Source organism: Aulonocara stuartgranti (assembly GCF_965226115.1).
Source record: "Aulonocara stuartgranti genome assembly, chromosome: 16".
NCBI lineage: Eukaryota > Metazoa > Chordata > Actinopteri > Cichliformes > Cichlidae > Aulonocara > Aulonocara stuartgranti.
In genome coordinates this window covers 18,674,490-18,686,662 of record NC_138952.1, presented here as the reverse complement: position 1 = coordinate 18,686,662, position 12,173 = coordinate 18,674,490, and the positions used below count along the sequence as shown (strand labels likewise).

Sequence of the window (12,173 nt, the reverse complement as noted above, 5' to 3'; positions counted from 1 at the left end):
GCACCATGCCCTGAACGGCTGAATTGAAGCCTAGAATTAAATTAATTCGATTTGGAGAGCCCTTGAAACTGAAAGTAGCAGAGCATCACAGCTGTAGAACAGCAACACAAACATATCATTATTTTTAAGGGCTTACATCAAATCCAGCCTCGTGTATTTACAGTCTACAAGTAGGATAAAGAAGTGCTAACTGGCATGTTTGTTACAGCGGGGAGACCAAGAAGTTCATTACAGAGTTTTTTGGGATATTTGCAGAGTTTCAGCAATGTTGGCTGGTTGATTATGAAAACAGTATGCTGTCTTAGACTTGCAGCCAGCAAAAGCTTTTTTATTTCTTTTCTTTTCTTTTTTTTTTTTTCAAACATAAAACTCTGAATTACTGAGGGATGGCTGGTGCCAAGAGCTGTTGTTGGCTATCGCAGTGGAAAGGAGAGGAACAAGTTTCACAGCATTATGGTGAAAACAAAGAAGATTCGCCTGCTGGACTGAAGCAAAATGTCACCAAAGTTTTAAAATAAAATAAATGACATATTTTCTTAATCACACATTACATTTTAGAACGAACTTGGATCACACACAAGCTTCAGACTGTACTCACTAATATAACTAATGTAATTTGACTACTTTATTCAAAGAGGATGTGCGACGTTTTGCAGGAAAGGACAGTCAGAGCAGCATTAACCTGGCGTGTTTTCGATGGCAGGAGAAACCTGAGCTCTCGGGAGACCATGCAAACTCCAAACAGAAAGGCCGTGCCCGTGTTGGAACTGGGGGAGCACTATACAATGACATTTCACCCCCAAATTAGTACAGATTTAGTGGTGTTAACAGTGAAGAAGAATGTGCTTTAAGTGCGTGATAAATAGGACAAGTGAAACAACCCGTACAGAACACATGACAAAGCACTGTTGCAATAGCTCGGCTTTATCCAAGACAAATTCAAATTGCTCGAGAAACGATTTGAAATTCAAAAAAGGGAATTTCACTTTGCAAGGCTGTTGATACTAGACACTGATTGGGATTAATAAGTACTCCACATGAAGCCACATTAAGTAAGCACAAATAACCGCCGCCGCTCTGTATTATAATGAGTTTTCAATTAATCACAGTCATTGTAATAATGCGTTTTACACAAATTCTCAGCATGCATTCCTCTTTAACTGCAGACTGATAAAGGCATGCGAGGAAAAGTTATCGAATTTGTCCTCACCAAGCTACCTTGACATATAAGGCGGACATATAAGTGAAGAAAAAGAGAAAAAAAAGAAACATCTGATGCTTCGTGAAAGGAAAACCTGTCGTCTTGCAAATATGCGTGTTGTGTATGCCCTATTTTGATTCAAAGAGGTCTAACATTGCTGGATCTTGGTTTCAATGCCTGCGCGCGGGAAATGAGAGCATTTGACAGTTACCAAAAGCATTTCCAAGCATTTCTACTTGGACCTCCGCTAGCACATCCTCCTTAGTTCAGCCCCATCATGTTCTCTGTCCACAGTCTATACAGCGCATCTCTGAGGACCTTGTCAACATCTCCAGGAGAGTCTGATAGAATATGTCAGCACCATCTTTTCAGAGGAGCTGTCAACACAGGCTTTGTATCAACCTTCTTTGGGACAGGGCACAGAACTCAAACAAGCCCTGCGGGAGACATACTTTAATGCATCCGAGTGAAACTCCAAATGACAGCAGAAAGAAAAAAACAATCACGCTCTGCTTTCATAAATTGACACACCTTTAATCTCTTCAGATCTTCTTTAATTGTATTCCAATTACAAGAGCAAATGGGTATCTATGAAAGCAGGAGCAATCAACTATGGTTTTTATCTCATGACAGTCTATGTCAACAGCTTGTGAATCCCGCAGGCATGACAAAACTAGTCCTGTCGTGACTCGCACACTTTATGTTGTATTATTCTTTGATAACGAGGCATGTATGTAGCATGCGTCTCACTCATGGAAGAAATGAAACTGTGTTACCTTGGAGCACTGCTTGTGATTCTGGCACCACACCAAGGATCCATTATTCTGTTGAAAAGAAGGAAAAACATCATCAGTCATCAGACATACTGCTGAAAGAACATTTATAATAACCAATTCATCAAGTCAATGTGCAACTTTGACCCTTTCTTCTCCCTCTCACAATATACGTCCGCGGTGGCCAAGGCCTTTTTGATTAACAATAATGTTAACAGCACAGAAATCTGAAAGGCTGACTGCGAGTCAGCTTTGTGTGCTGAGTGCATGCAGCCCAAGCAGGAAAGCAGGGTCACCACACTAAGGTGAGGGCAAACCTCTGGTCAGTTTCAGCAGAGCATGGTGACCCCAGCTTTTCTGTGAATTTGTTTGATCTCTCAACAGACATCTCAGAGGTCACGGAAGGAGGAACTAATGTCAGCACTCCTGCACAGACCGCAGATATAGCCAATTTGCTCTAATTGCGGTCGAAGTGCCACCTTCGGCACTCCGACAAGGTAAACATTTGGTCCTAATAGAGCCGTGTTTTTGTAAAGCTTCGATGTGTGAATGCAGAGGACTATCAAGTGGAGGACTAGTGGAGGTAAATGACTTTTTCAAGCCATTTCCCTTATTCCACAAGGACTGGGAATTATGCTGTTTTTCTCTGCGAACATTATTTTGGTTGGATACTAGGGCTGCCACAAACGATTATTTTGATAGTCGACTAGTCACCGATTATTTATGCGATTAGTCGACTAATCAGATCATCATCCACTGGACGTAAAACTACAGCTTATTGCACCAGCAGCATCTGCTCTTATATAACTATCATTAGCTTACAGCTTTAAGTGTTTAAGGTCTGTGCTAACTAAAAATAAAGACAAGATGATAGTTTATTCAATTTTAATGAAATTTGCAGATTGTTTCGGTGAAGTTTAATAAACTCCTTGCTATCTAAAATATAACAGGACAACGGAGTATATTCTCCAGCATCTCACACTTCTGATAATCAGCTGTCTGCTTGACGTTTATTCAGCTGTGTAAAAACTATAACTTTAATCTCAGACAAACTGATTTACTCAGGAACAAATAAAATACAAAAAAAAAAAAAAGCCAAACAACAACATTTTTAATTTATCTAAGTGACTCATATATTTAACCTGAGTAGCGAAAGACGGCAGTGGGTTTGAAAACAATTTGCCGGGAGTCCGGTGTTCTCACCGCGCTAGTGACCTAGCCCCCGGCTAGCTATCGAGCTAGTGGGTAACAGACGTCTCCGAAAACGTCGGAGCGCTTTTGAAAATATGTGGTGTCCTGATAAACTGAGCCGATATTTGAGGTTTACACAGCTACATTCTCGCCTGAAAATATGTTAAACGTTTATTTTGTGACCCAGAAAGAATAATAAGAGTAATATTAAAACTAACTAGCTGCCGCCATTGTTGGAAACTAAGCTGGGCCGCGCTATGAATTCTGGGACACAGCTGCTGCTTCTTCTTCTTCTTCGGGGTTTAACGGCAGCTGGCATCCTTGTACATGCAGTGCTGCCATCTTCTGTTTCAGTCCGTTATTACACTCTTAAATCCTGCTACTTATTCCTGCGTCTTTTGGGATCTTACAAAGCTTCAAACGATGCGTCGACTATTAAATCAGTCGTCGACGATTTTGATAGTCGACGTAATCGTGACTAGTCGACAAATCGTGGCAGCCCTATTGGATACCAAGAGGAAGGCTCGAGCTTTAGCATAAATGACCTGGTGATTATGGCGAAAGACAGATCAGCAACAGCTGATTTTCTGCACACTTGCAAAGCAACATTGACATGTCCTCGCCTTATAAACTGACATGACAATGTTTCATACATTTCCACATTCAGCAGATGCAAATGACGTATTCATCTGGATTTACGTTTTTGGTTGGTTCGTAACCGTAACTCCCTTACAGCTCAACTCGAAGAAGCTGTAAAGTTGTGTAGCACACACGGGAACTGCAACATCAGTTGGCTTAATCACCTGTGACATTATAAATAATCATCTGACCATTGATTATTTCCTAGACTTAAGATCGATGACAGATTATCGTGAGAGTATTCTCAGTGGAGACTCTGTTTATAGAGTTACATTTCTGGAATGTGTAGTCACTGACTTAAATCTGGCCTTGAGTTTTGGATGTTCCCTTTGCATCCCTGTGGAAGAAATGAAGCGGTTAGATAAAGCCAAACTTTAGGGGTCTGCAGGCAAAAGGTCTGCTTAAGTTCAATGTCAAGTTCAAAGCATTTTCTCACAATGTAATCCAGAAGAAATTTCCCATGAGACATTGAGAACTTATCATTAAAGGCTTTAATTTGACATCCAGTACCAGTAGGTGCTTTGCTTTTTGTGTCAAGGATAATGGTTGAAAAGGCTTCAAAGGAGGCCATGATTGGACAGTCATGTCTTCAGAGAATCTCTTGAAAAAAACTATTCAGATAAGGATGAAAAAGTACTAAGGACACTTGGAATAGTTTAATTTTGTTACCATGTGAAGTAAAAAAAATGGGAGTTAATTGGCTTAAATTTAGTGTGCACCAGCAGGTTTTCTGAAGACTTTGACGTGGTTTTTAAACATCAATCCCAGCAAACAAACCCCGTCAGTGTCACCACATCAATAAAACTTTGACATTTACACTGGCAGGCAATGCCTCCAGATAATTTATACAGTTTGTCACAACTCAAGGCCATGTCCTAAATCATCAATCCTGTTTTTGACACCTTTCTTTACCCATCCATCAATGGAGACAGAGCCAGATCCACATAGGAGCTAATTTTGCTTTGTGACAGCATCCCCGTAGCAGAGAGGCTCAGCAGGATGTTGCCCCAGCTGTCCAGGCCTGACCCCACCATTTCAGGGACCAACGGGGGAATAATTATAGGTCAGGACTTCATCCCTCTGACTCACCATGACATTCCTCTGCAGTCTGAACATTATGCAGTCCTGAGGACTGTCAAGGACTCAAGTGAATGAATTCTTTCCAGATATTCTCCTGTGTGAGAAGACCAGACAGTGGCGCACAAACGCACGAAGGTGAACCATGCTTTGTTGATGACAGCGGAGTGACTAGATGAGGCATGTAAACAGGGTATTTATCACAAAGATACACTATGGGCATTGTCAGTTGAGAATTAAAGCAGGTGGGCAAGGGCGTGTTGCATTGTCTAGACAAACTGAGACGAACATGTACAAAGGCCTTTTGATCTTTGATAAGTCCAATCCAGCTTTTGAAACTGGAAATCTTTGTCTCCTATGGGCGTCTGATTTGGATTAAAAGCATTGCGGTTCCCACTAATCACATTTTCAAATTGCATTTAATCCAGCTGGTCTACAGGTCCCCGTACTTTTCAAGCCATCTCAACTGGAGACTGGACTTCAAAGGACAGACCACGATCTCTCTCTGTGTCCTTTGACATCTCAGGAGTCGTCAAGCATCACCAAAATAACTTCTCCTTAAGGGAACATACGCAGCAGCAAAATATAGGAGCCTGAGATTTAGGCTTCGACTCGAGTGGGTGTGAGGGCTGTGGTCATTCTGCCCATTAATTATTCACATTATATGAATAATTTGTCAGACACTCTGAAAGTGAGCTAATGCGTTCAGTGTGTGTTCAGTGTTAACATTAAAGGGTGTTTCAGAAAGGTAAAGCAACACTAGTGTAAAGTTGTCTCCACTTAGGAATGAGGCTTATTTGTCAAATGAGGTAGCTCAGGGTGTAGCAGCACTCTGGGCTGAGATTTACAGACATGACTGTCATGGTTTAAAAGCATTTATGGAGAGAGGTGAGGCCAAGCTACATAGACCCCTTATTCATCCGCTGTCTTCACTAATGAAAAACTCCACACATGAGACGAGCACTGGCTGAGGTTTGATTCCACCGCAGGTTATTTAATATCAAAGGCGAAAACAAGGGGACATGGAAAAACCACTCACCAATGTTTTTTCTTGCCTTCACTTAAAACACAAACCTCTCAGGCAAGATGCTTAGACTTTACTATGCAGCACACAAGCGATGAATGACTGAATTTAAGATGTTAGATTTTTATTGCTCCGAATGTAATAACAAGACCTCATGGACACACCTTGTTTTTGGCTTCACAGGTCCCCACATAAATAATCCACTACAAGGCTGATGCTTTCAGAATACATTATTGCACGGGGCTCCCAGCTCGCTCTTAATATTTTAAAGTGTCCGAGGCTAATATTTATGGTTGGGTGTTCCCCTCTGTCTATTGTACTAGGGTGACAAGTTCCCCAAAAGTGGAGTAAAATGCCGATAAATCTCTATTTGGAAATACTATTGCATCAATAAATCTAGTGATGCTATAAATCTGACAACCCATGGGTTTCCTAACTCAGCAACTCTATGCTTGTTTCCATTTCACACTAATTCAGAACTGGGGCAATTAAAACAAAGTCTCTGATTTGCATTCTGATTCAGCCACATAAAGAAAGGAAAGACGCGTGGGTGTTCATAACATCTGTAATAACATCTAAATTCTCCAAGTATCATTCCAGTCTTAAATTCCAGCTGCAAAATGTTTTAAGAGGAAAATTTGTATCTTGTACCTTAACCAAAATAAGCAGCCCATATAGATTACCAGATATTGAGAAGACACAGTAAAATATTAAGAAACAGGAGGCAAACGTTTGACATGCAGCCAAGGTCTTTCATTTCCATTAAAATGGAAAGGCTTGCATGTCTTGGTTTTCCCCACTGAGTATTAAATGACCCCTGAAGGATGTCCGAGATGAATTAATAGGTCTGTCGTGTCGATCCTTGGAGTGGAGCTCCAAGCTGCCGTTACTGTAATAAGATCTGGCAGAGGAAGCAGATCCACCTGTGGGTTGTGCTGACTGAGCATGCCCCACTGTTGTGGCAACATTACATTAGAGCTTATCACATTTAGCACAATTGGGCACCAGCATTTAGCAGGAAGGTGACCTCCTTGGAGCAGCACTTGGTAGCCCGATGTATATATCCTCTGCATGCCTATGAGGTGTGATGCTGGCATTTATTGGCAGGGCCAGGAGGGTAGAGGTTGGGGGTGGGGGATGGGGATTGGCAGGGCATGTTTTTGCAGCTGACCAGACCCCCCATCCTCACATAAAAGGACTGTTGAGAAAACAGTGCATAAGACAGTTCGTGCAAATTATCAACAATTGCCGTCTATTCTTAGACCCACAAGCTTGCTCCAGCACCCTTGCTTATCACCAACCACAAAACGGCCCTCTCTTTAGACAAACACCTTCCTCTCATCTTCCCCTCACTGAAGAGCACCCCAGACTCTGAGGCTCTGCAGTCAATTATACTGACTGTTAGCTGTTCATTAGAGGTGAGACTCCATCAGTTATTTGGCCTCCTGGCTGGTCACTAATTTAATCCCCCCAACTTTGCAACCTAGGGCTGCAACACACTGTATATTCTCTAAATTAATCCCTGACACTATTTGCCAAGTTGCACTTTAAGAAATACAAACTGGGTCTCCTACTTTCCATCCGCGTGGGATTTTTCATTGGAATAAAGACACTTCATCCATCAGCCTTGTTATCCCTTAATACAATTCCTTTGAATTAACTGCAGAAGGTCTGTGTCCCACGGACCTGCATTACTACACCAAATCAATAAGTGCTTTCAGTGTAAAAGTAATTGGTACCAAAGAAATAAAGCAATGGGCTTTGCTGAGTCATTAGACCTAATTACAAATTTACCTCGCCCCAGAATGTTTCCTGACAATCAGGGATTCATTAATGCACCTTGAGAAAGACATGCCTTGCAAATGCAAATGAAGTGAATATAAAGGCCGTCAGCAGACAGATAGCTGGTGAAAAGGAGCAGAGGGGAGAGGGATCAGTGACCAGCTCTTTTCTCTGGAGTCCTGGGAGAGAACAGTGTGTCCGGTGGAGGGTGAAAAACAACTTCTGACACCACATGCCAAATCATCCAAAGCATACATCTATTTTATATAGGAGCTTCAAACGCTCTCGGGGTCACAGCACGCTTGCTGGTGGGACAATCAATGTCAAAAGTCTCCAAACGCAAGGTAAGAGAAAAGTTACCCACTACATAAAGAAACAGCAGCAAGTACATTTCAAATGAGTGAGAGGTATCTCATTTTCCAGTAATTAGCAAGTAATGAATGGAAGCTGGCTCAACTGAGAGGCATTCATAATGTCTCTGTCTCAAAACACTGAGATGGGTTAATTAGGCTTGATATAGCTTAAAGCCTCCCACTCCACACGTTCACACACATACACACAGACAGCCACACTCTGTATATAGCAACTTTGTAAGGAAGCAAAGCTGTCATAATTAATGTGAAGCTCAATCTCCAAATTTGTGACAGGGTTGTTTGGTGACAGTGATTGTTCCTAACAGAGCACCAAACTAATGAACTACACGGGCTTCATTAGTGACCTGCTCCAGCCTTCTCACAATGGGCTCAGGATAAACAGGTTTGACTTAGGCTGTGTGGAAATCATCGACCGGCACATCTTCCCATTCATGCAGCGGCACGGCATCGCATTCGCTTCTGATTCCCCGCATATTGTCAGGAGTTCCCGTGAACACATGCTCATACCTGGGAGTGCTTGAAAAACGCAGAGATGCGAGTGATGTGCAGACTGAGGCATCTCGAGGCGCATCTTGCTCGATAAATACTGGCAGTGAAGAAAGAGTCGTCCTGCTTCCTCGCAGACACACTCCCCGGGCTCGTTAGCGCCGTAATCCACAAACACAGGGTCACACACACGTTCAGGCTCCTGGAAAACATTGTCCCTGCTGCTCTGCATTTAATCCCCTCCGCGGATCGGACAACACTGCGTGCAGGCTCCGGCGAAGAAACTAAGGAAACTTCAATTATACACTGGGGAGGAGTCAACGGCTCACGAGCCCTGCTATTGGAGGATCCCGCGGTGACTGACAGGCACGAGGAGCGTTAAAACAGGTAGACTGCTGCATAGTCCTTCACTCTGTCCAAAGCAAAGGCTGTTTGTTTTAGGGAGCAGGCCTGCAAAGGAGGAGGAAGGGCTTGAGTAGAAGTCATACTCTGCAATCAAAACTTGGAATGGGCAGAGCAATCAATAAATAAACAACAGACAAGAGATGTTATGGAAACTGTTGTCTATTTAATCAGCATAATCCACCGCCTTCCATCTACCTAAGTATTTTTGTACTGGACATAGCTTTGGATTCCTAGTCTATGACAGATCTATATTCTATCTGTAGTTCTGACCAGTAGTCGAAGTGTACGACAGCTGATCTGATTATATTTTTTGTATAATAAGAACAAATCTACACGTTTTAAAGCCAAACACAATTAATTAAAGTATTTAAGCGGTTTTAGATCTATCGCTACACTGGATAAGAGACATATTAAAAGGAAAATGATCAAGACTCAAGCTTGAGGCCAGGATATCTTGACTTAATCTCCCAGAATCATTGAATGTTCATTAGACATCCAAGTCTTTAAAGCTCCAGTTTGAAATGCAGGGTTTCTGTTTTAATTTAGCAGTCTTAGAGATAACCTCATTTGACATCAACTTTAAAAAGGCTACAAGATATACTCTGTCTTCTTCTTTTGGCTGCTCCTTTTAGGGGTCGCCACAGCGGATCATCTGCCTCCATCTCAACCTGTCCCTCGCGTCCTCCTCCGTTGCACTAAACCCTCTGCAAATCCTTCTTTACCACATCAATGAATCTTCTCTGTGGTCTTTTCCTCTTGCCTGGAAGCTCTTGGTGACAAGTAAACAATCTGTCCATCCATCCATACAAACAATCCATCCATTCATCCATCCAACCCCAGGTCTGGATTGCCATTATAAATTCATTTATGAAATCCTTTTTGGCAGCATATCAGCTCGTGTGCACATATAAATCTGTTTACGCTACATTATGTAGAAGAGTTAAACTTACTGATGATACAACTCATCTGACTGTTTCATAGATGGTCTTCTGTATTAAACCACCACATATGGGCTTGGACACGCTTGCCAACATCCCAGGGAAGCCCATACCCCTCCAGCTCTCACCTACATGCTTCACAGTAGCTTGGAAAAACAATTCTACATGGAAAACTATTAAAACCATCCTGACTAAATTCCTCAATATGGACTCCCGACTTCTGGCATCATTTCTTCGCCCCAGGTATGGAGAAAGTATGACATGTAGGAAAAGCTTGAAATCTTTGCTATTTATTGAAGTTAAGGAGTGAGTATTTAATTAGAAAGTTCCCTCAAGGGTTTACAAGACACTCCAGCTTTTGTCAGCTCCTGGAGTACTTTCCTGAACCCCATTACAGCAACAGCATAATGAACTTTTATAGCTGTTGCTCTTAAACTGTATGCAGAGTGGGAGTGAACACGCACTCGCACACCATCATTAGTTTTGGCTTAAATCACTGTCTTGCTTTGGGCCAGTTATACATGCCAAATAGTTTGACCCGTTTCGCCACTGAAAAAGTAATATGCCCATATTTACACATCTTAAATAGCAGGCACTGCACATAGAGCAGTGATGGGGATCATGAAAACACAGTAAAGAAAAAAATATCTCTTCCCATTCAAAAAAAGGTCCCTTGACAATGATAAAAAGTCAACAATCTGTTCAGTGAGAGTAAGCAGGCTGCAGCATCGAGTGCTCTGGCCTGTCATGCTAAAAATATGTCTTTGTAATCATAAAAATCATCCCACAGTTCTCTAATGATAAGATGGATATGCATTCATTTCCCTGGTGGTCTCAGACATACAATGGAACTTGGGGTGAGATATCCCTTGCTACTCTTAAAACATTTAAACGCGGATGTCTGTGTACCTTAAAAACAGTATAATGGCTTAATTTGTTGGCTTATTACAGCCATGTGTGATGAATTGGGGGGGGAGTTTATAGTGAGCGGTGAAGGAAACACACTGTCTGTGTGCGGTCCTGATGTCTCCTGCAGCCTGTGGGACACATCTTCCTCCAACTCACTGCTTTCATTGACTGGGAAAAGCCTCTTCTAATTGCATACTAAGACCATAAAGCTATCTAAAAGAGGCCATGGTTGTCTGACTGGATTTTATCTCTGACACATATCACACAATTGTTTTACACACCCATGTTTACAATGGGTCTCCACTAGCAACATGTGCTTACCTCCGCAAATAGACTTCAAGGTATATAATTGTTCATGAGTCATATACAACATAACACTCAGGGCTCATAGTCTTAATGAGGTCATGCTTGGCTTAGAGGATAAAACTTAAAGTAAATAGCATTTCATCAACCCTAACACTGCCTTTAATAAAAGAGTCCTCTCATCTTTGTACTCTACCCTCAAGGGTCATTGTGTCCTTTCTCTCAATAACATCAACATTATGTGCTGAACAGCCAATCAATAACCTCACCTTCACATAGAATTATTATATAAAATGACTTCTCTCTTCACAGTGGGGCCTTTTGTTCAAGAACACCCTTGGTAACAATGTAGCCTTTTTGCTCTCTTTTTAAGTCATTGTTCTGAGAGATGACTGGATATGCCGGTGTGGCGAGGGACCGGGTGCAGTCTCGAAGCAAAGAGGGGGGAAAAAAGGGTTTCTGTAACATGAGCTCACAAAAACATCTCAGAAGACAACACACCAGTGTCAGTTTTCAGCCTGCAAACTCACTGACAAAGAAGGTGCACGGCGATCAAACACTTGCCTATCTTTGATGAGTAAAGGGGCAGGTGGACTCAGGGTTCACGCTTTTGATGGTGGTGGTGGGGAGGCACTCGGATCAGAGGGGACCACCGGCTTTTGTTGTGATCACTAGCAAACAAAAGAGATGGAGATTAGTTAAGCTTAAGGGAGCATGTGAACATGGAAGTGGAGTAATGCTGTAGATGTCGGCAGGCATTTGAATCAGTGTTGCCTGGGTACTTGTGATTAAACAGTAAATTGTCCTTGATCATCTAAAAGCATTGTTAATCAGGGGAATGCTCAATGTATTGCAATGTATGTTAAAAAGGGCACATGGAATAAATGAGCGTATGAGACATAATAGATAGAATAATAGAGGAGTTTGATTATGTAATATTAGCTGATACTGAGTCTGCATTTGTTCCCCAATTAATATGATTTCTGATTAATCTGCTTTAAATGAATATAAATCAAATTTCTAACTGATAGCGAGTCTCCAGGGAAACCAGCTGCTACATTTCATCAAAAA

At 41.9% G+C, this 12,173-nt stretch overlaps 1 protein-coding gene across 1 annotated transcript in view; it reads right to left on the bottom strand.

The window, feature by feature from the left end:
- anos1 (anosmin 1) overlaps positions 1 to 8,851 on the bottom strand; it is a 41,840-nt gene extending 32,989 nt beyond the window's left edge. The window contains exons 1-2 of the mRNA XM_082508468.1: positions 8,569 to 8,851; positions 1,978 to 2,025 (exon numbers count right to left, since the gene is read on the bottom strand). Coding sequence (XP_082364594.1) covers positions 1,978 to 2,025; positions 8,569 to 8,760 — 240 coding nt within the window. The 5' untranslated portion in view covers positions 8,761 to 8,851. The remainder of the gene's footprint in view (positions 1 to 1,977; positions 2,026 to 8,568) is intronic.
- Between the last annotated feature and the right edge of the window lie 3,322 nt (positions 8,852 to 12,173).